This window comes from Ovis canadensis, chromosome 9 (assembly GCF_042477335.2).
Source record: "Ovis canadensis isolate MfBH-ARS-UI-01 breed Bighorn chromosome 9, ARS-UI_OviCan_v2, whole genome shotgun sequence".
Classification (NCBI taxonomy): domain Eukaryota; kingdom Metazoa; phylum Chordata; class Mammalia; order Artiodactyla; family Bovidae; genus Ovis; species Ovis canadensis.
The window spans coordinates 99,177,149-99,203,187 of NC_091253.1; the positions used below are offsets into that span (position 1 = coordinate 99,177,149).

Sequence of the window (26,039 nt, forward strand, 5' to 3'; positions counted from 1 at the left end):
GACAGACAGAAGCGCCTGACGAGCTCTCCAGGATGCTGGTTTCCTCTCTGAAGCCCCCTGTGGACCTGGAGTGAGGAGGCAGGCACGGGCACCCTGAGAGCTTCGTGAGACCTGCACGGCCATTCCCACACGCTGGGCGACAGCCACCGCTGTCTCAGCAAAGCTCCTCAGCGGCACTGCCCTCGGCTAAGTCAAGTGGCCCTTTCCAAGACTGGGCACCCTCTCATGCCTAAGCCGTCCTATACACTCGTTCTCTTGTTTTTCATTCTTTAGGCATAAGAATAACTAGAAAGTCAGGAATGAGGATTTGGGAAAAGTATTCAACCAAGTGGATCACTGACTTTTATTTCATCTTTACTATGAATTCTGAATAAAAATGTAAAACAATCTAAATATGTAGGAAAAGTTTTGGCAAAGCAATTGTATTCTAGTATTATCTGTATGTACTTAGTGAAATGTTACTGGTAACATTCTAAGATGTCAGTTCCCATGGTTAAAAAAATTTTAAGTTAATGAAATTTATAGTGTATACTGAAATAATGATACAAGTGGACATTTAAATTTTTATATTAATAAGGAAGCCCCACTTGCTAAAGCAGCATTAATATCATTCGTATCAGACTGTTACACATTTTTGTAGACCAGTAAATGTCTTTGATAATGAAAAACAAAGTATTTACCTAGGACAAAAATAATAATTTATATAAAAAGGGGGGAAGACCAAAATATTTTTTAAATGCTTATTCAGATACATAGAACTTTCATGAATTTAAGATATGAATGAATGAAGATACTCAAACTGTAATAGGAAATCATTAGACTTATTTGAATATTTAGATGCTTATGTAAGTCTTCAATCCATCTGATTTTATAAAACCAAAATTTCGAACACAAAAGCAGAAAAGTTCACATTACCTATTTATATGTTCCTAAGTATCAAATTATATCAATTTATTCTGTATTGAAAGAACATCATAGATATTAAAACTAAAGTACATTAGTGCCTGATTCTTTTTAATTCCACAAATACCTAGCATCCCAAAGTAACATGTAAACAAACCTCTATGCTGCTCAGTGAATTCTCCCCAATTTCCAGAATAAACTAAATGGTAGTAGATCTAGTATATGATTTACTCATAAGTTACGGTTTCATTAATGACCTTGACTGACTGTATTAGGGATGTAGCAAAGAGGGAAAATTTTCAACTACTATATTTATTTAAAATAAACTGACAGGTTCAAGCACCCATCTTAAGAAAAGCCAGCAGCACTTTTTTTTAACATATTCAAAGTAAGATTTTGGCCTAAGCCCTTAATACCTTCCTGAACAGCCATGCTGCTAAACACCCTTAAGAGATGTTACATCAGGGAAAAAACCACGGAGCAATTTGAACTTCTTCCCCTGGATAACAGAAACAAGGTAAAGCAAATCCAGACTATTTTCGGATGAGTGGCTGTCACGTTTAATACACCCTAAGCTCTATAAAACTAGAGCCATGATCATATATGCTTATATAGATATATACTTATTTTTAATAAAGTCTCTCGCTTGCTTCAAAATTTAAGGATGATTTTTTTTTTCCTGGTCAGTCATTTCAAGGGAACAATAAATAAAGTAGAAAAGGATGAGCTGTTTTGCATATTTCTGTGGAAGAACGGAAAACATTTATACTTTTGAGAGATTCAGAAAATTCACTGTACAGAATGAACAGCTTATATACACTATCTGTGCAACTTTTCTTGGCTGGGGTATTTAAATGCAAGAGCTCCTCCAAGACAAGAAGCCACATTCATTCTTGTCCAAATCCCTCTGTTTCTTCTATTGCAAAAAGAAGTTTTTCCTTCAGTTGTTCGTAATTCTTATATGGTGGTAGATCCAAGCGATTAAAACTGAACAAAAACAAAAACAAAATGTGTTTTCAATAAAATAAGCTCTGAAAATACTTCTAATACAATATATTTTAAAAATACATTTGAAAAACTGAACAGGAAGAATGTAGAAATTTTGTTGGAAGTATTTAACAGACAATTTACTGCTTACTATATTAATACTGAACATAATATTAAATATACAAATTTTCTTATAGCAATTGACTCAATTTTAAGACCTATTCATAAAAATATTTTAATGTTTCCCAGAGAAAGTAACCGCTGGAATATTCTTCCTCTTCTCTATAGTATCATGTTACATTGTTTCCAGAGTCCCCCTAACTTCTGGGTTAAGAGAGTCCATTTCTTTCACTGATTCACCTGTGAATTCACTCACTCATCAGTTACTTACTGAGAATCTTTTCTATATCAGATATTTCTCCCAGGAGCTAGTGATACAGAGATGAAAAACTAAGGTCCATGTTCTCACTGAACTTACATTCTAGGGTGGAGACTGTCTATCACCAAATATATACTTTTGTCTTTTCAAATGTCTTCCCTGGTAGCTCAGTTGGTAAAGAATCCGCCTGTAATGCAGGAGACCCCAGTTCTATTCCTGGGTCGGGAAGATCCCCTGGAGAAGGGAAAGGCCACCCACTCCAGTATTCTGGCCTGGAGAATTCCAAGGACTGTATCCATGGGGCCGCAAAGAGTTGGACACAAGTGAGCGACCTTCACTTTCACTTGTCATACGTAGAACTTTCTCTAAAACAATATGCTTGCAGTCCTGCCAGACTCAAAGAGAATTCCCTGCTGGGATTAACTGATGAAATACAAAAAACATGGAAAGTGCTTAAATCGTCAGTGTATTGTCTTACAATTTACAAAGCTGTAGGCTAACATTACATTTTTTTCAGATACATCACTGAGTATCTGGGTCAGGATTCAGGAGTTTCGGATTTCAGTCCCCACTCTATTAGGGTCTAGTGAGATAGCTCTGAGAAGTCAGCCGCTCTGTTATTGTCTCATGTGGAAGGCTTCTAGAGATGGTCCAGTTCCCTTCTACTACTCCTACCAGTCATCTGCCCTCGTCAGGAAACTACATCAGGAGAGAGCTTTTTGAAACAAGGCAGCCAATTAAAACTGTGTTCTTCTCAGACACGTCTCTCTCTGAAAAGCTGTTCACAGTACCAAGCAAGGGAACGGTTCTCTTCCCGCCGGCCCCTCCCGCCGCCTCTGCCTATGCCTGAGCTGCAGTCTGACAGTGGACTGAGGCCAGGGGAGACTTCCCAACAGGAGTCCACACTAAGACAACCGATCCCCTGCCTGTGTCGACCGTCCTGTTCACCAGGTCGCCCCACCGTTTCCCCCGATCATCTCTGTTGCTGCCATATCCACCCGCATCTGCCTCCTCCGCCTCTGCTATCTGCACCATCAGAACCTCCTGCCTACTGATCTGTGTACAGGTTTGTTTTTTTTTTTCACTTTTTCACAACCTAATCTAGCCTTCCATCACTTTCAGGGGTCCTTTATTAAAAAGACAGGCAAGTCTGTAAAGCCCCTTTGCTGCTGCTAACTCCTGTAGAGGGGGAGTGGGAGGGGAGGCCTGGGCCGCTTGGTGCGGCCCCACCGCTTATCCGTGTTCTCCAGGCAGACCACACGCTCGTCTGTTCTACGGCTGTGCTCTTATTTACGGCTCTCCGATGTTCCGGAATACCCTTTCTGCCTATGAAATTACTATTGAGAATCAGTCCAAAAGCTACAAAACTTCCTCCAAGAATTCTCCTTGAACATGTTACACAGACTTCATAATTTCCCTCTCCATAAGGTCTTTTTATTTCTATATAGGATTTTCTCTGTATTATCACTGACTGGTTTCTTCCATTAGATTCTAAAGTTCACAAGGGCAGAGTCCCCTTTATTCTCCTGACACAGATCCATTTTGCGTACAGGAGACATTTAGTACATGTTGAGTTGAGCCATGTAAGAAAATGGGTATCTTTAAAGCATTCAAATACATGGCTCTAAGACATGAGCTATTCTGTTCTGTGCTGCTTTACAAAAAGACAAAAACACTAAAAATACTCATCTTTTGCTGAGTACCTACTATGTGAATATCAGAATACTGTTTTAGTTTAGCTTTTTAAACTAAACTAGGTGTGGAATAGGTAATGTTCGCTACTTCTATTTTCTTATATGTAAACAGGGGAGGGGAGAGAAGTGCCCCGTTAGCTCGCTTCACACGTACGTCGCCTGCTGTCCCCGCATCCAGAGAGCAGCCACCTCTCTAAGCAAAGCCCTGGGGACCGCAGCAGAGGGACCCCACCTGAGGGCCATCAGAACCGCCTCCCCACAGACGGCAGGCACAGCAGCGCGCCCCTCAGTCACTGCCGGACACGCAAGTCTCTCTGCATCATCTTTTCACCTAAATCCTCACCCCAGTCCTGACCTGCTCTATCTCTCCTGATCTGAACAGTATCTCCACCTGTGCCCTCCATCTCACAGCGTGCCGGTCCATTCTTTTGAACTTCTATTCCATGATTTGCAGGCTTCTATAGTCTTAACGGGCTTTCCTGGTGGCTCAGATGGTAAAGAATCTGCCTGCAAATGCGGGAGAGCTAGGTTTGATCCCTGAGACAAAGAGTCGGGAAGATCCCCTGGAGACAGTCTAAACAGCTCCTCTCTTGCCTTAACTGAAACTCAGCTAGCCTGAACACAGTCCATTTCCTTTGCAGCCAGCCAACACGCTTCCGTCGTCTGAGGCAAATGACCTGGCTACGAAGCCTTGCTTTCGCACTCTTGCCATCACCTCCTTCCTGACCATGTTCCTCCGCTCACTGATACCTCTGGCCCCTGCTTCACAGTCCTCTCGTTCACTCAGGTGACAGGCAACACTACAGCCTCCCAGGTCTTGGCCGTTCTTCAGGGATCTGTTCCCCTACTTTAGTATCATACCTTGAACTTGGTCACCAGCAGCAAAGGGAATTATTCACTAAAACACTGATTATCGGTTTTCCCCAACTTACTTCAATCAAAATGCCAACCTATTAACCCAATACTTTCTCACCATCCTACCTTGTCCACAGACTCTTCCAATCTTCACTTCTTAAGCAACAGCCCATCATTATCAGTATTAGGTTGGTGCAAAGGTAACTGCGGTTTCAGCACTGCTGAAATTGCCATCTGATACCGGAATACATTCTCAATAAATGTGGTTACGTTATACACCACTTCAACGCACATTTCTCACTTTATGTTCTTTTGCTAATGATTCAGTTCAGTTCAGCTGATCAGTCGTGTCCGACTCCTTGTGACTCCATGAACTGCAGCATGCCAGGCCTCCCTGTCCGTCACCAACTCCCTGAGTCAACCCAAACCCATGTCCATCGAGTCAGTGATGCCATCCAGCCATCTCATCCTCTATCGTCCCCTTCTCCTCCTGCCCTCAATCTTTCTCAGCATCAGGTCTTTTCCAATGAGTCAGCTCTTCGTGTCAGGTGGCCGAAGTATTGGAGTTTCCAGCTTCAACATCAGTCCTTCCAACGAACACCCAGGACTGATTTCCTTTAGGATGGACTGGTTGGACCTCTGCAGTCCATGGGACTCTAAAGAATCTTCTCTAATACCACAGTTCAAAAGCATCAATTCTTTGGTGCTCAGCTTTCTTTATGGTCCAACTCACATCCATACATGACCACTGGAAAAACCATAGCCTTGACTAGATGGACCTTTGTTGGCGAAGTAATGTCTCTGCTTTTGAATACGCTATCTAGGTTGTTCATAACTTTCCTTCCAAGTAGTAAGCGTCTTTTAATTTCATGGCTGCAGTCACCATCTACAGTGATTTTGGAGCCCCAAAAAATAAAGTCTGACACTGTTTCCCCATCTATTTCCCAAGAAGTGATGGGATAAGATGCCATGATCTTAGTTTTCTGAATGTTGAGCTTTAAGCCAGCTTTTTCACTCTCCTCTTTCACTTTCACCAAGAAGCTCTTCAGTTCTTCACTTTCTGCCATAAGGGTTGTGTCATCTGCATATCTGAGGTGATTGATATTTCTCCTGGCAATCTTGATTCCAGCTTGTGTTTCTTCCAGTCCAGCGTTTCTCACGATATACTCTGCATATAAGTTAAATAAGCAGGGTGATAATATACAGCCTTGATGTACTCCTTTTCCTATTTGGAACCAGTCTGTTGTTCCATGTCCAGTTCTAACTGTTGCTTCCTGACCTGCATACAGGCTTCTCAAGAGGCAGGTCAGGTGGTCTGGTATGCCCATCTCTTTCAGAAGTTTCCATAGTTTACTGTGATCCACACAGTCAAAGGCTTTGGCATAGTCAATAAAGCAGAAATAAATGTTTTTCTGGAACTCTCTTGCTTTTTCAACAATCCAGCGGATGTTGGCAATTTGATCTCTGGTTCTTCTGCCTTTTCTAAAACCAGCTTGAACATCTGGAAGTTCACAGTTCACGTATTGCTGAAGACTGGCTTGGAGAATTTTAAGCATTACTTTACTAGCATGTGAGATTAGTGCAATTGTGCGGTAGTCTGAGCATTCTTTGGCATTGCCTTTCTTTGGGATTGGAATGAAAACTGACTGTTTCCAGTCCTGTGGCCACGTTGTTTATTTTATATTTACTTTAGACTATGGAAAGGATGTTAGATGAGAAGCAAATTTGTGTGATTGTCTTATTTGATTTCAAAATGAGGCGTAAAGCAGCAGAGACAACTCGCTACATTAACTGCCCATCTGGCCCAGGAACTGCTAATGCACGTCCAGTGCAGTGGTGTTTCAAGAAACTTTGCAAAGGAGATGAGAGCCTTGAAGATGAGGACCGTAGTGGCTGGCCATCAGAAGTTACAATGACCAACTGAGAAGATCATCGAAGCTGATCCTCTTACCACTGCAGTTGTGACTGAAGAACTCAGCGTTGACTATTCCATGGTCATTCCGCATTTGAAGCGAAGTGGAAAGGTGAAAAGGCTCTGTAAGTGGGTACCTTACGAGCTGACTGAAAATGAAAAAAAACTGTTGTTCTGAAATGCCATCTTCTCTTATTCTAGGCAACACACCATTTCTCGACTGGATTGCAACATGTGATGAAAGGTGGATTTATATGACAACCAGCAACGACCAGCTCGGTGACTGGACTGAGAAGAAGCTCCAAAGCACTTCTCAAAGCCAAACTTACACCAAAAAAGAGTCATGGTCAAATACAAAAAAAAAAGGTCACGGTCACTGTTTGGTGGTCTGCTGCCCGTCTGATCCATTACAACTTTCTGAATCGCGGTGAAACCATTACATCTGAGAGGTATGTTCAGCAAACTGATGAGAAGCACTGAAAACTGCAACATCTGCACGCAGCACTGGTCAACTGGAAGAGCCCAATTCTCCACAACACCCGACCACACGCTGCACAGCCAGCACTTCAAAAGCTGAACGAATTGGGCTACCAAGCTCTGCCTCATCCTCTCGCCAAGTGACTGCCACTTCTTCAAGCATCTCGACAACATTCTGCAGGGAAAATGCTTCCACAACCAGCAGGAGGCAGAAAATGCTTTCCTCAAGAGTTCGTCTAATCCCAAAGTATGGATTTTTACGTTATAGGAACAAACACTTGTTTCTCACTGGCAAAAGTGTATTGACTGTAATGGTTCCTATTTTGATTAATAAAGATGTGTTTGAGCCTAGTTACAATGATTTAAAATTCATGGTCTAAAACTGCAATTACTTTTGCACCAACCTAATAATTTATAGAGGTCATGGTCCATCCTTATAATCACTACCATGCAAATACTTTAAAATCTTATCTCTCCTTTTTGAATTTACTCAAACTCTGAATGAATTCCACCTTCTACTTTTTCATTCCTTGTACCTTATCAGTTGAAAATTACTGCAGGGGATATCTGACGACTTCACGTGAACTACTAGAACCGAGTGGGCAATCCAACACTGCCCAGCATTCTCAGCTATGTTTCTCTAGAAACACTTGTCTCGCCCCTGACAACTCTCCCTTTCTTTCTCCTTCCAAGTCTTTCCCTTCTTCACTGTTAGCCAGTGGCTTCACCTTATAAATACTTGGAGGAAAAAAAAATCAACAGGTGATCAACTCTTTTTTCCTTCACAAAATCTAAAATCTATCTGTAGTTTAACTCAACTTTTTTTCGTCTTCTGTTACAACAAAGGAAATGTTCTCATTTTCATCAAAAGTGAATTCCTTAACTCACACTCAGAATCCCAATTCTTTCCATCTCCTTTTGTTATGAACTCTCTGTCCCCTGCCTCAACAATCTCTCCTGCATTGGACTCACCAATTTAATCTAACCTGGTGTTCCTTACAGTTTTTGGTGAATAGGATCCTTTCTCACATCTAAAAATATTGAGGAATCCAAAGAGCTTTTTGTTTATGTGAATTATAGCTATTGATATTTACCATAAATTTTATAAATAATTTACTGTGAGAATGAAAGCAAGTTATTTTTATGAAAAAAGTGACTGTTTTCAAAAAAGTAGTGAAAAAAGTGACCCTGTTTCATATTTTTGCAAATCATTTTAATGTCTGGTTTAATAGAAGACATCTGGATTCTAATACCTATGTGTTTATACTATGAAACTGCATTGTTTTAGATTCTATGAAAACTGTTCCCATACAGATATGCAATTAGAAAACAGAGATGTACTCGAGGTAATTTTTTCCCAGATAATTGTGGATATTATTCTTTGATAATATACTAAGTTTGACAAGGTTATGCATAATATGGGTTTTGAAATCACATCACAGAACCCTTTGTATTCTGTTATATGAAATCTATTAGTTTATTTTGCACTTTGGATGTTTTTCTCATGCATGAGTTTATAACATCATGTATCAGTTATTTGGAAATATAGGTTCATCCAGTTATAACGAATTTTCAAATAGTCTTGGGAAGCTTCGAAGCTGAATATACAAGTTTTCCAAAATTCTGATTTTTGTACGAAACCTCAATGTTATCATCACCAACAAATGCTGTTAGTTGTTTTCCTTAAAATGATGAGCTTTTACTTAATTTTCAAGAAAAAAGTCTGAATGAAACAGTCTGTTATGTTTTCAAGTAAACAGAGCATTTCACAAAAAAAGCAAGCTCTTCAGCTTTCAACTCGACAACTGTCTAAGAGCTTCTTCGCAAGACAAAACCCAGTGTTTTATGCAGACCTGCCATTTATTTTGTCATACAGAATATTAAAAAAAAACCACACACAGTTCAAGTGTCAAGATTTAATAAAGTTAATAGTTTTTACTACTTCATAATCAACAACTTTCAATAAGCCTGGCCTTTTCTTTTTTCTTTTTTAAACTTCAAATGTGTGGTGTTGAAAAATGCAGAGACAGCAGTTTGGTGTCACTGCCTTGACTTGTGCTAAGGCAACAGCTGTTGACCCACCGTTACTTTGGTACCACAGTGCAAATGTCAGAACAATAAAAAGGCAAAAGGGGACAGTGTGAAAACTGGCTTTGACCTCCGGAAAGCCACACATTCCTTTGGGCCATCTCCATCTTCTGGCTGGATGACTAACAGCTCTGACCTCCCTCCTCTCACTCACCCAGTTCCCGCCCTCCCCGTGCTACCAGAGTCGTTTGTCTTAGATCTCTTCCTATGTAAGACTCCTCAATGGCTTCTAATTGTATTTAGAATCTAATTGCTCATCACAGTCTATTAACCTCTACATAATGTAGCCCCTGCCCACATTTCCAAATTCTTTTATCTTCCTCCTCAGAATCATTAAGTTCCATTCATACCAAGTCATTTTTTATTTCCGTAAAAAATGACTATACAAAGCATACACTCCCCATTTCTTCCCACAGCATGCTATTCATCAAACTCAACTTAAACATCACTGTTTTCAAGAAACTTCCCTGACCACCCGATCTGGTGGGGATTCCTCTCCAGCTGGTCTCCTGGTTTAAAGGACTCCTAGCATTTGTAAAGAGGTGATGACCTGTTTGTCTTTTGTGCCCATCCCCAGTGGAGCACAAACTCCATAAAAGGCAGGAAGCACTTCAATCTTATTTTACACCTAGTGGTACTTCAAATTTTTTTTGAATCAACTGATACATTTCTCGAGTATTTATATTAACCAGTCACTCTAAAGTGTTTAGTTATAGAGTGCTATATTAATCAGTAAAAACTGAAATTCTGACTACTTTAATGAATCAACAATTACACTCAGTCACTGTACTATTTCAGATTTTTGAACTTACCATGTGTGGCTTCTTGGTAGCCAGGTATCTTTGCCAACTTTTTCAATGCAAAATTTTTGAGGCCCATTACTTCCTAAATCAGGAAAATATGACAAAATTCATTTGGTCCTTTAAACTTTTTAAGTTTTGACTTAAAAACTTGTCAAAACTAGTTTTGACAACTTGTCAAACAGGAACACGTCACAGAATCAACATGAATGATACAGAATTAACTACAATGTAAGTGGCTTCTGCCCAGAGAAGCTTCTTAATGCTGCAGAGATCCAGCAACAGGAATCACAAAGTGGAAAGATCAGTGTCTACAGAATTGTACTCCCTTCACAAAGCCTCTGAGAGCAGACTTTCATACCTATCTTACAAATGTACTTGATATTAAGCATTAATTTGTCTTTCTTTCAGTAGATGCCCTACATAAAGCACAGAAGAATAATCCTTAGGCTTAAGTCTGCTGTGTGTCTAAACGCATCATCACAAAATTATTTACAGAGAAAACTGCATTTACCCATGAGCTCAGCGAATCCTCCCAGAGGCAAACGGCAGGTCCCAGTGACAAACTGCAGTAGTCGCATTCTCACTTCATTGTCTGTCTCCTTCACAAACTGTGTAACAAAATCAAGTTTACTTTACGACCTGGTGAAAATTATTTGTACTAAAATTCCATTTCTAATTTTAAATTAACTTACAACTCTTGTACTGATTTCAAAGCCCAATTTCCTATTTTTAGGAGGAAAATGAAAACAGAGGATGCACCATATGCTTTTTGTGTATTTGGCCCTAACGACAATATTGTGAGACAGCTACTATCATTAGCATCCCCATGATACATGTAAGAAGACAGTGGCCAGGCTTCCCTGGTGGCTCAGTGGCAAAGAGCCCATCTGCTGACGCAGGAGACACGGGTTCTATCCCTGATCCGGAAGATCCCACACACCACGGAGCAGCTAAGCCTGGGGGCCACAGCTGTTGAGCCTGTGCTCTAGAGACCAGGAGCCACACCTCTGGGCCCACAGGCCACGACTGCAGAACCCCTGCGCACCAGAGCCTGTGCTCCGCGACAGAGAGGGCATCGCGACTGGCAGCCTGTGCCCCGCGACCGACTGGGAGCCTGTGCCCCGCGACAGAGAGGGCATCGCGACTGGAAGCCTGTGCACCACAGCCAGAGGGGAGCCCCTGCTCGCCGCAACTGGAGAAGGGCCCGTGTGCAGCCACAGAGACCCAGCACAGTCAAAAATAAACAAGTAATCAGAAAAAAAGAAAACGGAGGCCTGGAGAGGTGAAAGAATTTGTCCTTCTCAACCTGCTACCAAGTGGCGGAACTAACATTTGAACTGAGGTCTGACTGAGCTCTAAAGCTCTGTTATCCTGACCTGAGCTGACTACCCTGCAAGCTACTGACGGTGAACAAATCCTTCTCAACTGCCACTCTCAGCAGTTTCTGCTATTTTCTTTCACTAAACACCACTTTCCCAACTGTGTTCTTCATACTTGAACCCAAAGTATGCATTCTTCTAAACATATATCTCTTCATGGACTATTTCTTTTCAAAGTAGACACAGACAGGTAGTGTGAAATCCTGATCTGAACTGCTCTGAGTGTCTTACAACAGAAGGCAAGGAACTTAGGGGACAGTGTGACAGTAGAAATGTATCTTAAAAACAAGAGACTAAACTTTAGCTTATAATAAGACAAAATGTTGTGCTAAATACGAAAAATAATGTTTCTGCACAGAATTGCGCTGAGGCAACATGTTTCATCAAGACAGAAATGGAGGTGAACAGGGCTGGCATAAATCTCACCACCTTCCCCAGAACAAACCCCATTTGAGTGAGTGAAGTTGCTTAGTCTTGTCTCAGTCTTTGCTGAAGAATCAAAGCTACTCCATTTTGTAAGGTTCTGGGAAAACAGCCTTTGGAAATCCCCTGACCTCACCCACCACCTGCAAACCAATCAGAACCCTTGGCCAGCCCAGGAAATTCGAATCAAGCCCGGGAAAGGAGAACCAATCAGAACTCAACACCTAACCCTTTACCAGAAGGTGACCAATCAGACCCAGAGACTCCTGGTTTTTGAATTCCCCCCCCCCCAATAATACCCTATATAAGCAATGTAACCCAGAGCTCAGGGCTCCTCCCTATAGCTGCTGCGTCGGTATTGGTGGGAGCCCCAGCTTGGGCTTGGTAATAAAAACTTTCTTGCTTTTGCATCGGATATCGGCTCCCTGGTGGTCATTGGGAGATTTCGCGACTTGGGCATATATTTGGGGGCTCGTCTGGGATCTCCCACCGGCTCCACGGGAAGACCGATCCGGAGAGTCATCTGCAGCCGGTAAGCTTTTTTCTCTTTCTTTTCACTCCTGGTAGGGCCTGGTATCTGAGACCGGTATATGACTCAGGCGGACGCGCCGGAGAGTCACCGGTGGGGGTCGTTGGGAGACATCCCCGACCCCGGCATGGGGGGATGGAGTGCCCCTGTTCTCTGCAGACGATAGCGGGTTGCTCCCGCTGAACGGCCGGAGGCCGTCGTTGTTCGGTTTTACCTCCGGACTCGCGGAGGTGTATTTCTCCTGTCTCTTTCTGTTTGTGTGGCTGTTCGTATTGTCTGTGTTAATTTACCAACATCTGACTGATTCAGGGCCGATGGGGCAACACCATTCTAGCCCCGCACCTCTATCCTTGGTTACTGATAATTTTAAGGAGGTCAAGATGCGCGCTCATGACCTCCGTGTAGAAATTAAAAGGAATACATTAGTCATTTTTTGCAGCGCAGAATGGCCGACCTTCCATGTAGGCTGGCCCTCAGAAGGCACCTCTGACTTGGGAACTTTACACAGAGTCCGAGATATCATCTTCTGACCGTGGATCGGACACCCTGACCAAGTTCCCTTTGTCAGCACATGTGTCTCCTCGGACAATTCATTTCCAAGTGTTAGACAAGAGCCCAGTTTCGGGCCCTGGAAGGGGTCCCTCTTCCTGCAACAAATGGCGAATCTGGCGGGGACTCTTCTTCGCTGAGACTGACATCCTGACCACTCGGGGTACTCAGGGGCCAGCTTGCCTGCCAATGGACCAGACCCAGTGGCTGCAACTGGGACCCTTTTGTCCCTGGTCTCCTCCTGACGCGGACAACTGGCCAGAGTGCCCCAACCGGTAAGGAACTAGAGACTTTATTGATCTCTCACTCCTTCTCTCTCTCTCTTTCCTCTCCTTAACCCTTCCTATCCTTCCCTGTTTTTCTAGTCCCCCGGTCCTGGACGCAGGAATCTGGTCGAAGGGCCCTCAGCCTGAGCTGAGGATTGGAGACTGATCACCTCCTCTTGGCAGAGAACTCGAATTCTGGTTCTGATTTCTGGTAGGGCCGAGTTCCAGCCCTCCCTTCTCTGGAGGCCCAGGGAAAAGTCCCATAAGGCCTGGGTATCTGTAGGTGGCAGGAGACGTCTGTAAGGCCACCCCTTTTGCCCCCCTCTCCTGCCTCCTCTCCCTTCTTTTTCAACCTGGCTTCCTTTCCTTCCTTGAAATCTTTGATGTTAGTACTTGGATCTGAAGTTCTGTGTCTCTATAGGAGGTTTTCTGAGAGACTGTATTTTTGTATTTAATGGCTTCTCTGGTGGAACTGAGGTTAAAGCGTCTGCCTGCAATATGGGAGACCTGGGTTCGATCCCTGGGTCGAGAAGATCCCCTGGAAAAGGAAATTTTGCTTTGTCTGGCAACCATGTGGTATAGACCTGCCACCATTTTGTTAAAACTCTATTTTCTTTCCCTGTTTCTTGAGACCAGGGCTCTCAGGAACACTTATCTAGACCATCTCTAACTCCTGACACTGAGGAAAAAAAAAAAAACAACTTAAAGCTAGATCTAACACTGTGTCTGTCTAAATGTGTCTTGGTAATATTTTTGTATATGATCTCTATTTATTTGGCTTAAAAAAGGTAAGCGCTTACAAATCAAGTAATTCTAAATTTAACAATAAATTCCAGGTTTATGTGAACTGGGAAATATTCAGTGTTAAATACCTGATATTAATGTTTGTTTGTTGACCTATTTAATATAGACATGTCTTAGAGTACTTAACGTTAAGTAAAATATTTTCATTGTACCTAGGTTTAATATGAGTTAAATATTATATCTGTTACAAGTTTCTCAATAAGAAAATTACCTCAAGTAAAAAAACTTCTAAAAAATGTAAATGAGATATGAGCATTTAGATAAACTCTATTAAGAATAATTATGCTTTAGAAATGTCTGTCTGAAATAGTCTGTCCAAATTGGGGTAACTTGAATTGGGTTGTGCTAAACTAAGTGATGGAAGTTCACTGACTAGCTAGCTCATTTCCAAATGGAGTAAAATTTTGAAACACTTATTACTGAACATTAGTTTCCTCTTACAAAAAAGCTAAAGAACTTTGGGACTGTTAATGACTAAAAATAAGCTGGCGCAAAAACTTGAATTTGGCTTTTCTCTCTGTTAAAAGGACACACTTTCTTCAGATGTTAAACTGCATTTGACAATAGATATAAGTTCATTTGCTTCTTAAACGATCTGTTCTGTATTTGCCTCTGAAATCCCATATTGTTACTTTGGCTGAGTGAATAGCTATTGTTTCACAGTGACCATAGTCCCATCTGACTGAGTGCTCGAAACCTTTCTGATATTTGTTGACAAAACTTCCTAAATCATTCTAGGAAGCACCTTTGGCTTCTAGCTAACTTTGGGGTGCTTCAGAGGGCCCCTGAAGCATCCCAAAGAGAGATATTAAACTGTGTTTATTTGGTTGGTTAAATTACATTAAAAAAAAAAAAGATTATCAAATGAGTAATAAATCTGCTCATATTATAATGTAGGATAAAGTTACTAATACAGATATCCTAAAAATTATATGAAGTTTTTAACATTCTGATATGTCCTGGTATTTTAATGGAAAACCTGATGACTTCACAAAAGTTAGCAAAAGGACTGAATGAACCAGTGAATATGCTTATAACTTTCATGGTTTCTATCTGAAAAATCATGGAGTTGAATCTTATGTTTTCAGGGAGTAGCGGAAATCTTCCTCTCAAACTAATTATGACAATACTTTGGTAAAGTTAAACGTTATAAACAAAACAATTATATTTTCTATCTGACTCCTCCAAAAATTAGAAGTTCTTAGGTTTCCAGTAAGTTTATCAAATGAGTTAGAAAGGTTTTCTCATGGATACAAAAATCTCAAGAAATTTTTGAGACCTTAAAAAGGGAAAAATTCACCTAGATTTGTTATGCAAAATCCATGATAAGCCTTTGGTGTGAGTTTCCCAGCCCTGTTTTATTTTAAAAGTTCAATCTGAGACTCTATAAATGTTTCAGCAAAATAAAAAGCCTATAATCAATTATGGTTATAGAAATCATCAGACCAAAATCAGTGAGAACAGACCTATTTTGCAAACAAACTAGCCTTAATTTGGTTATATTTAATAAAAATAAGGGTAACTTAAAAAAAAAAAGATTTCAAAATGATAAATACCAGTTTGTTAATGGAGGTCTGCATCTAGTAAGACTCATCTGTTAGATAGTTCTTTGCTGTTATGTGATGTTAATGTAAAATTTAATTGAATTCTTGAAGAACACCCTAAGTTTGTTTCTGAAGCTTATCTCAGTAATCTATCTTTGGATGAAGATCAGATGCCTCATGACCTGCAACCAGGACTGGAAAAAGACATAATTTAAGGGACTGTCTCCAACATGGATGGAAGGACTTTTTTTATCAGGAGAAACTACACTACACCAGGATGAAAAGACGACGACATCAGAGGGAGACAGCTTCCCCGAGATGCTGGACCTGACTCGTATGATCATTTATGTTTTCTTGACTTCTTAGACCTTTGCATATAAGTCAAATGCTTTTCTATCATAGGCCTAATCCTAGGCTAGTTTCAAAATCAATCCAATTGTTGGGCTTGTGGCCAATAACCTGTGTCTAGTTCTGGGTTACCTTGGTAAATTTCTCTATTACCAGACTCTAACTGGTTGGCCCTGAGAAAATTTACTTAAAAAATTAAATCATACTAAAGATAATCAGTCTAGTGACACTAGAAAACTGGGCTATGTGCCTTATAGATGGTGCCAATATACAATTTCCCTGAAAGATAAAGATTCTACAGGGCAGACTAAGTCAGATGACCTGAAGATATACTGGGCTACATCTAATGGAAGTTCTTGACATAAGTCTTACTTGTGACTTTACTAATACTGCTGGCTATGTTATTTGTACCTGTTTTACAAAATTGCTGTTTCTTACACTGTGTGTGAGGCCTCTAATAGAATAATATATAGTCCCGTATGAGATCAATGATGGTAACAGTGTAACTCTAGATATGGCAAGAAGCAACAAGAGGGAATATTCTCCTGGACCAAAAAGCTAGTAAGACAGGTGGTCCAGAGAATTTTAGATACTGTTTTATGGCCTAGTCCAGTAACAGCACATTGAGTGGCCTGTTTACCTGAGAATGGACACTCTCAGCACCATGGGGTAAAATGGTCATGAACTGCCCCCCTCATAATCATGGTCAAGTTTATGAGCAAAGTGGGGCTCTGCCAACTGAAGACTGACACTCGCCATCTGCATCTACAAAGATTACACCATGGCCGCTGCAACTGCTGACTTTCAACGCCCCTGAAAAAGGAGTTCAGGGTGAAAATCAGGAATGAGGCACTCTGTGCTCTGGGAAAAACTGGCAGAACAGGCCTTCAGATGGTTAGATCTTTTCAGGAAAAGATTTTATGAGTCCCAATTCTTGCATCTTCTCATACCTAGAGAAACACTGACGTCATTAACAGTAAAATCTGCTTTGGCTATTAAGAAAAAGTTTACAATTAAAAGTCAAAATAGAGTAGCTATGGTTCAGGTATCCTGGGAAATAACTAGGTGATACTATGGGTGTACTTTCAGATTAGACCTTGTATTGCTAAACACTTGAGTTTTCTGAGTTGTGTCAGGCTTGGATGCCACCATTTTCAAAACAATGTCTGCTGGAAGCTAGTAACCTTACTTTTTATAAAACTTGGCAACTGGCTACATGGCTACAAGTTTCCCTGAAGTGCCTGGTCCAGACTGGGTTTCAGACCTATTCTTCTAAAAAGAAATGAGATTAAGATTTTAATCATACAAGACTCAGATCTAAAACTTGGAACTCAAAAATACTTCCAATTCAGGGTCTATACTCCAAGCTGGGGCAGTCCTATGCCCCATTTTGACAGGAAGTTATCACAGTCATAGTTGCCTAGTTCCCTAAAATTAAAACTGAGCGGGACTCTGTGGGGCTCTGGAGTGCAGATCTGTTCTGTGTTCTCCATTTCTTATCTGTAGGATATAGACTTTGTTCAGCCTCCTTGGCCTTCGCTGAATTCCAAAACATGGCTTCAAACAATCGCTAATCAGGGAAGGGAGGGGATACAAAAACAGAAACACAGGCTGGTGCAGCCTCCAGACAGAGTCCTGGTTCCTGCTCAGAGAAACATGCATAACAATGTCTGTGAGCCCCCATTCAGGTGGAAGATGGTAACTTCAGACTGAACCCAAGATTCCTGGAGCACAGCTCTGTTGCCTCACCACCAACCCATCAGAAGGGGTCACAAAGCCTGCAACCCTCACCCCAAATGTTGCCTTCTGTTTCCGGGGACCAGAGATGACCATCCTGTTAGGTCTCCATTTGGCCCTTGTCTATTTCATCTCTGAGAGGGGCCCACTAAATTGCTGTTACTACAAGGGTAGAAGCTGGTTTCAGATGTGGAAAACCCCAACTTAGATCAGGTAGAGAGAGACTTCTGCTCTGCTAGGCAGGCCTACGCCCATGCACAGCAGGAAGAAGTTACAGAAGAAAGAGACCTCCGCCCCAATTCCCAAAAAGTATCTTGAGTATGAAGTCTCTCAGAGGGCCTATGTGCTGCGTTAGGGGAAGAACGTTGTTTTTATGTGAATTACTCAGGGGTAGTCAAGGAGTCCCTGGCCAAGATAAGAAAAGGGCTGAGTCAAAAACAAAGAGAGAAAAATGTCTCAAAATTGGTTTGAATCCTGGTTCTACTCATCCCCGTGGTTCACAACTCTCATATCCTCCTTGGTGGGGCCCCTGATTATCTTGTTACTGCTACTCACCCTCAGGCCATGCTTACTAAACTAACTAGTGGCCTTCATTAAAAACTGCATCAACGCGGTGTAGCTCCTGGTACTCAGATCCCAATATGTGGCCCTACCAACGGTCCCCTTAGCAGGAGACAATATAGAGCTGACCCCAGACCCATGATTGGGTCTGTCCTGGATCCTAGAGAAGGGGGGAGTGAAGAATCAAAGCTACTTCATTTTGTAACGTTCTGGGAAAACAGCCTTTGGAAATCCCCTGACCTCACCCACCACGTGCGAACCAATCAGACCCCTTGGCCAGCCCAGGAAATTCGAATCAAGCCCGGGAAAGGAGAACCAATCAGAACTCAACACCTAACCCTTCACCAGAAGGTGACCAATCAGACCCAGAGACTCCCGTTTTTTGAATTTTTCCCGCAATAATACCCTATATAAGCAATGTAACCCAGAGCTCAGGGTTCCTCCTTATAGCTGCTGTGTCGGTATTGGTGGGAGCCCCAGCTCGAGCTTGGTAATAAAAACTCTCTTGCTTTTGCATCGGATATTGGCTCCCTGGTGGTCATTGGGAGATTTCGCGACTTGGGCATAACATTTGCGACCCATGGGCCATAGCCCGCCAAGCTCCTCTGTCCATGGGATTTTCCAGGCAAGAATACTGGAGTGGACTGCCATTTCCTTCTCCAGGGAAATCCCATTTAGAAAACACAACTATTCATTTGGATTTACATAACCCAGCACTTAAGCTCCTCAGGTATACTGAAAGAAATGCCCAAAGGGAGTGTCAGGGAACAAAAGGAACACGGAAGCTGGTAAAGAGCCAGAAGGGAAGATGAGAGACACCTGCACATACTCTTGTGGAAGAGCCCTCAGTCGGGTCTGACTCTGTGACCCCATGGACTGTAGCCCACCAGGCTCCTCTGTCCATGGGATTTTCCAGGCAACAGTACTGGAGTGGATTGCCATTTCCTTCTCCAGGGAATCTTCCCAACCCAGGGATCGAACCCAGGTCTCCTGCATTGTAGACAGATGCTTTACCGCCTGAGCCACCAGGGAAGTCTGCACATACTCTATATGGATGCAATTCTGATGTCTTAGGTTTGAAAACAGAGTTACTCCTACTTTTCCTTTACTTTTTGCAATAGATAATGTGTGCAGGTGGTGTGGACCTCAGGCAGCAGGAGGGCGCAGCGGGGAGCCCACGCGCACACCTCTGCCTCAGGGCGGCTCTCGGCCCAGCTGCCCGCCACCTTCTCAGAGGCTGTGTTCATACACTAGCAGACACTTCGTCTAGATAGAATAGATATTTTCCTTTAAGCCAAGTAATAGATACAACTTCCTTTTAACCTTAATACTGTATTGAAAACCATTATTCTCCAATATTTTTGTTAACTTGCATTAAGAAAAAGAATGACAAAAAGGTGTGGAATTACAGAACGGATATATTACAATTTATTTGCTCAGTTCCCCTGATGGACAAAGAGGGAAGGAGGGAGAGGGGGAGAGAGAAAGGAAAGGGAAAAAAGTCATTCTTGAACATTATCCTCTAGATTGTTCTAATTTGCTGGTATATTATCACCTTTAGAGGAATTAAGTATTTTCATTGACTTTCTCATTAAAAACATATTCCTCTTTTACTTCCAAAATTAAGTAGAATTTATAGAATACTTTCATACTACTAGGAAAAAAAATGTTATACCTAAAACCATTACCATTAAACTATTATTTAAAGATGGTCATTTGTTCTTTCATTTATGAAATAAGAAATGGAAAATCCTTTAACAAGTATTACACTATCCACTTCTAATTTAAAATTCAAAGACTAAATACCATGTCCAAAAGCAGTCTCAACCTTAAAAATTAACTGTTTGCAAATTACCACTTCATCAGAAAACATCTTCTTTCAGTATTTAGCGTCAAGAAGATAAAAGCAAATACCTGCCAAAACCAAATGATTTGCTTGCTGTTTCTGGTATAATGGCGATACACAGTGTTTCTCTGCCAATCTGCCAGGTCGACCTCCTGCATGCCACACAACATAACCTGGGGAACGAGCACGGTATCAGGTCAGAGCAAAGATTCAGTGAAGAGAGTAACTACAGGACTGAAATCTGCTAATGCCCAGCTATGCACATGCATCATTCTATCAAATGGCTATGTGTACATCAAATAACGACCACAGTAAAGCAAGTCTAACTAAACCGTGTGGCAATTTAACATGCAGAATTCTTCGGTTCTTATCTTATTCACGTTTACTGAACTTAAAAACATTCAAAAGTAACTAGTCTTCAAGAAAAACATCAGCTATACAAAAACAATCACTTTTACTACATATATATCCCAAATCATATATATTACAAATAAGTTTTAAACATACATTTCTGGTTCTTTTTTTTAATCTATGCCACCTTACCTATTTAAAATTAAAAGTATACTAACCTCCTGTTATTCATCTATCCAGGCTTTGAGAATAAAATCTTCTAGATATGTAAAATTTTCAAATAACTCTAGTTTATTATATATGGGATGAAAACTATTTTGGGCATAATAACCTGTACTTTGTTTCTCGTATCAACTATGACCTATAATTTACACACAATAAAGCGTGCATATTTTAAGTACAGAGTTACATGCATTTTGACAGCAGTATATACCTGTTAACCACTTCAGTGACCTCACCACAGGTTAGATTTCTCAACACAGCAGACAGACTACACTCATCCGCTCTTTTCTCTTTTCTTTTGTCACCAGTAGAATGTTTATGAGATTCATCCACACTGTGATGGCTGATGGCTACCAGTGGTTCTTTCACATTGCTGAGTGGTATTTCATTATGTAAATATACAACAATTTATCTACCCATACTCTTGTTGATGGACATTTAGGTTACTTCAGATTTTTTATTTTGATGAATAAAACTGTGATGAACATTTATGGAAAAGTTCTTCTGTTAACATATATATTTCATTTCCAGATGAGTAAACACCTACTAGTGGAACCCCTAGGGCATAAGGCTGAGGCATGTCTAACCATGAGAATTCATTTAGTTTGAATCTGTATCCCCAATGATTAGCGAGCATCTCCCCGTGTTTATATGCCATCAACAGAGCTTCTTTAATGAAGCGAGTCTTTGTCCACTTAAAAATTGTATTTTTATTGAAGTGACAGGTTTTTAATATAGTCTGGATATAACACCTTTGTCTCAAGAGTTTCTTTCAGCAGGTAGGTTGCCTTTTCATTTACTTGACAGCATCTTTTGAAGGGACATTTTTAATTCTGATGAAGTCCAACATCCTTTTATGTTCTTCCTAAGACACTTCCGTCTAGACGCATATTTTTCTACTATGTTCTATTTTTAGTTTTTATATTTGTTCATAATTTATTTCAAATTAATCTTTATGAGCTGACTTGGGGTCAAAATTAATTTTCTTCTATATGAATATCAAGTTAATCCAGAATCATTTGTTTAAGACTTTTCCCCTTTCCTCATCAAAATATATTAGTACTTTTGATGAAAATAATTGACAATATATATGTGGATCTATTCTGGACTCTAATTAAAGTGTTCCACTGACCTGTTTATCCTCACACAAATATCACACTATCTTAATTACTATGGCTTATAAAAATCCTTGACATCAGGTAGTAAACACTGTGTAAGATTTGTTCTTTTTCAAAATTGTTTTGGCTAATCTAGAACCTGTGCATTTCCTTGTAATTTTAGAACTAGCCCATCAATTTCTACAGAAAATTCTACCAGGATGTTGATTGGATTGTGTTGTTTGGAGAAAACTGATATTTACAATACTGAATCTTCCAATACACATGATGAATGAAATATGTCTCCACTTATTAAAATTTTAATTTTTCTCAGCAATGTTTCCAGTTTTTAGGATAGAGTTCTTACATGCCTTTGGCTAAATTTGTTCATTTTTTTGAATGCTTTAGTAAATTAAACTTTGAAGTTTCAATTTCTAAATGTTTGCTGCTAGCATGCAGAAGATACACAATTGATTTTTTAAATAACTGAGTTTGCATCCTACAATGAATTATTAAAATTCATTATCATTTCTAGTTGTTTTTTGGTAGGTCCCTTAGGATTTTCTAAGCTGACAATCATGTTATCATCTGTGAATAAAGGCAGTTTTACTTCTTTCCAAACTTTATGCTTTTTGCTTCTACTCCTGCCTTACTGCACTGGCTTTGGAATCTGGCACAATGTAGAACACGAGTGGTGACAGCGGACATCACTGAGTTCCCAATCTCAGTGAGAAATATCCGAGGTATCACTACTAGAATGGGGTTAGGATTTATTTTTTTGTTGATGCCCTTTATCAAACTGAGAAGGCTGCCTTCTATTCGTAGTGTGATGAAGTTTTTATACAGAATGACTGTTTTATCTTCTTACAAACAGATTTTACCCTGTAAAAAAGGGGCATGATTATGGATAACCATTCTTTTGGATAATGGTATAAGTATTCTTTATTGTGGTATTATTCATGGTTAAGAGAGACAATGAATGGGAGTAGAAGAAGAAACAAGAGAAGACAAGACAAAACAACACAAATTTCTATTTCCTCATAGCTCTGTACTGTGAGCTAAAAGCAAATCAGCAGGCAGTTAGGCCTTTAGTTTCCTTGTCTGTGTTAGACAGTTATCATGCAGCCAGACTATTTCACACGGTGTGCTGTGAGAAGGCTGCAAGCACTGCCAAGGGTGATATAAAAGTGTGCACCTGTTAACATCTTTCTTTATCTGCTGTCTTAGTTTCCTCTAGGTTCTGATGTCAGGCTCTTGTCGTAACACCCCTCTCTCACTGGAGAGGCCCCTAAGACAGCAGTTCTTAACCAAGGGTACCAAGTATTTTAGATGTATGCATTTTGAGGGTGCAAAATTATTTCATTTTCTTCAGATTCTTAATAGAGTTGGTGATTTAAAAAATGATTAATACTACTCTAAAAAGTATCTTCCATTCTTCTACTGCACTTCTGCTAATTTGTGTAAGCAAGCTGTTAGGAAAGAGCCATTAACTAAGGTTTACAGTCTGCCTGTAATTCAGGCTCTGAGTCCTGATTTTCACGTATTTCCTGTGTCAGAGTTTCTAGAAGACTAAGTCCCACATAGGACTATTACTGTATAAAACTTAAAATGCTAATTTTTTCATATGCACATTTTGATTACGTGGACAAACCAAGTTTCTTAACAGAGGACGCAAGATGGCTGAAGTTAACATACTGCCCCCAAAAGGTGGCAGAGGGGAAATGCAACCATTTTCCTAAATGGCCCTCCCTACCTTCTAATCTGCATGGGGGAGACTTGGAGAATTCACAATAACTAATCATCAGGGAAACATAAATCAAAACCACCGCGAGCTACCACCTCATACTATTATTACTGGAATTGTTACTTAAAAAACAAAAACAGAAAATTACAAGTATAGGCAAAGATGTGGAGAAGCTGGAAGGCTTACATACGTTTGGTGGGAATGGAAAATGGTACAGCTGCTATGGAAAACGGTAGTGGTTCTTCAAGAAGTTAAATAGAGAATTACTATCTGATAGAGCAATACCACTCCTGAGTATTTACTCAAAAGAACTGAAAGCAGGGTCTCAAAGAGTATTCTGTACACTCACGTACATAGCAGCATTATTCACAATCACCAAAAGGTGGAATGAAGACACAGATTCAGTGACTGATGAATGGGTAAAGAAAATACACACATATATGTATTATGTATATTAGTTGGGACCTTCTTGATATATCAGTCAACTCTTTGTGACCCAATGGACTGCAGCACGCCAGGCTTCCCTGTCCTCCACCATCTCCCGGAACTTGCTCAAACTCATGTCCATTGAGTTGGTGATGCCATCCAACCATCTCATCCTCTGTTGTCCCCTTCTTCTCCTGTCTTCAATCTTTCCCAGCATCAGGATCTTTCCAACGAGTCAGCTCTGCGAATCAGGTGGCCAAAGTACTGCAGTTTCAGCCTCAGCATCAGTCCTTCCAATGAACACCCAGGACTGATCTCCTTTAGGATGGACTGGTTGGATCTCCTTGCAGTCCAAGGGACTTTCAAGAGTCTTCTCCAAAACCACAGTTCAAAAGCATCAATTCTTCGGTGCTCAGCTTTCTTTACAGTCCAACTCTCACATCCATACATGACTACTGGAGAAACGATAAGCCTTGACTAGACGGACCTTTGTTGGCAAAGTAATGACTCTGCTTTTTAAAACGTTGTCTAAGTTGTCATAACTTTTCTTCCAAGGAGTAAGCGTCTTTTAATTTCATAGCTGCAGTCACCATCTGCAGTGATTTTGGAGCCCAAGAAAATAGTCTGTTACTGTTTTCATTGTTTCCCAATCTATTTGCCATGAAGTGATGGGACTGGATGCCATGATCTTAGTTTTTTGAACGGTGAGTTTTAAGCCACCTTTTTCACTCTCCTCTTTCAGCTTCATCAAGAGGATCTTTAGTTCCTTTCTGTTTTCTACCCTAAGGGTGTTGTCATCTGCATATCTGAGGTTATTGATATTTCTCCTGGCAATGTTGATCCCAGCTTGCACTTCATCCAGTCTGGCACTTCAATAATGTACTCTGCATAAAAGTTAAATAAACACAGTGACAATATACACCCTTGATATACTCCTTTCCCAATCTAGAACCAATCCATTGTTTCATGTCCGGTTCTAACTGTTGCTTCTTGATCTGCATAGAAGCAACAGGTTTCTCAGGAGGCAAGTAAGGTGGTCTGGTATTCCCATCTCTTTAAGAATTTTCCACAGTTGTGGTCTACACAGTTCAAGTCTTTACCCTAGTCAGTGAAGCAGATGTTTTTCTGGAACTCTCTTGATTTTCCAATGATCAAACTGGGTGTTGGCAATTTGATCTCTGGTTCCTCTGCCTTTTCTAAATCCAGCTTGAACATCTGGAAGTTTATGGTTCATGTACTTTTGAAGCCTAGCTTGGAGAATTTTGAGCATTACTTTACTAGCATGTGAAATGAGTATGCAGTAGTTTGAACATTCTTTGGCATTGACCTTCTTTGAGATTGGAATGAAAACTCAATCCATTTTCCAGTCCTGTGGCCACAGCTGAGTTTTCCAAATTTGTTGGCATAGTGAGTGTAGCACTTTCACAGCATCATCTTCTAAGATTTGAAATAGCTCGGCTGGAATCCCATCACCTCCACTAGTTTTGTTGGTGGTGATGCTTCCTAAGGCCCACTTGACTTCGCACTTCCTGATGTCTTGCTCTAGATGAGTGATCACACCATTGTGCTTATTTGGGTCATTAAAATCTTTTTTGTATAGTTCTTCTGTGTATTCTTGTCACCTCTTCTTAATAATCTCTGCTTCTGTTAGGTCCATACTGTTTCTGTCCTTTATCGTGCCCAACCTTGCATGAAATGTTCTCTTGATATCTCTAATTTTTTTGAAGAGATCTCTAGTCTTTCCCATTCTATTGTTTTTCTCTGTTTCTTTGCATTGGTCACTCAGGAAGGCTTTCTTATCTCTCCTTGCTATTCTTTGGAAGTCTGCATTCAGATGGGTACATCTTTCATTTTCTCCTTCGCTTTTCACTTCTCTTTTTTTCTCAGCTATTTGTAAGGCCTCCTGAGACAACCATTTTGCCTTTTTGCATTTCTTTTTCTTGGGGATGGTTTTGATCACTGCCTCCTGTACAGCGTTATGAACTTCTGCCCCTAGTTCTTCAGCCACTCTGCCTATTACATCTAATCCCTTGAATCTATTTGTCACTTCCACTGTATAATCCTAAGAGATTTGATTTAGGTCATACCTGAATGGTCTAGTGGTTTTCCCTACTT

The 26,039-nt window shown here is 40.6% G+C and overlaps 1 protein-coding gene across 9 annotated transcripts in view; it reads right to left on the reverse strand.

Moving 5' to 3' along the window:
• Positions 1–993: 993 nt before the first annotated feature.
• Positions 994–26,039, reverse strand: part of WWP1 (WW domain containing E3 ubiquitin protein ligase 1) — a 147,714-nt gene continuing 122,668 nt past the window's right edge. For 6 of the 9 annotated variants that reach the window (XR_011259081.1, XR_011259079.1, XM_069600672.1 and 3 more), the window contains 4 exons: positions 20,153–20,257; positions 10,610–10,706; positions 10,108–10,180; positions 994–1,890 (listed from right to left, as the gene is read on the reverse strand). Coding sequence is in view for 6 of the 9 variants with exons in the window: in XM_069600672.1 (XP_069456773.1) it covers positions 1,791–1,890; positions 10,108–10,180; positions 10,610–10,706; positions 20,153–20,257 (375 nt within the window). In the remaining 3 variants the exon portion in view is untranslated. The remainder of the gene's footprint in view (positions 1,891–10,107; positions 10,181–10,609; positions 10,707–20,152; positions 20,258–26,039) is intronic. The other 3 variants (XR_011259080.1, XM_069600674.1, XM_069600673.1) reach the window with 1 other exon arrangement.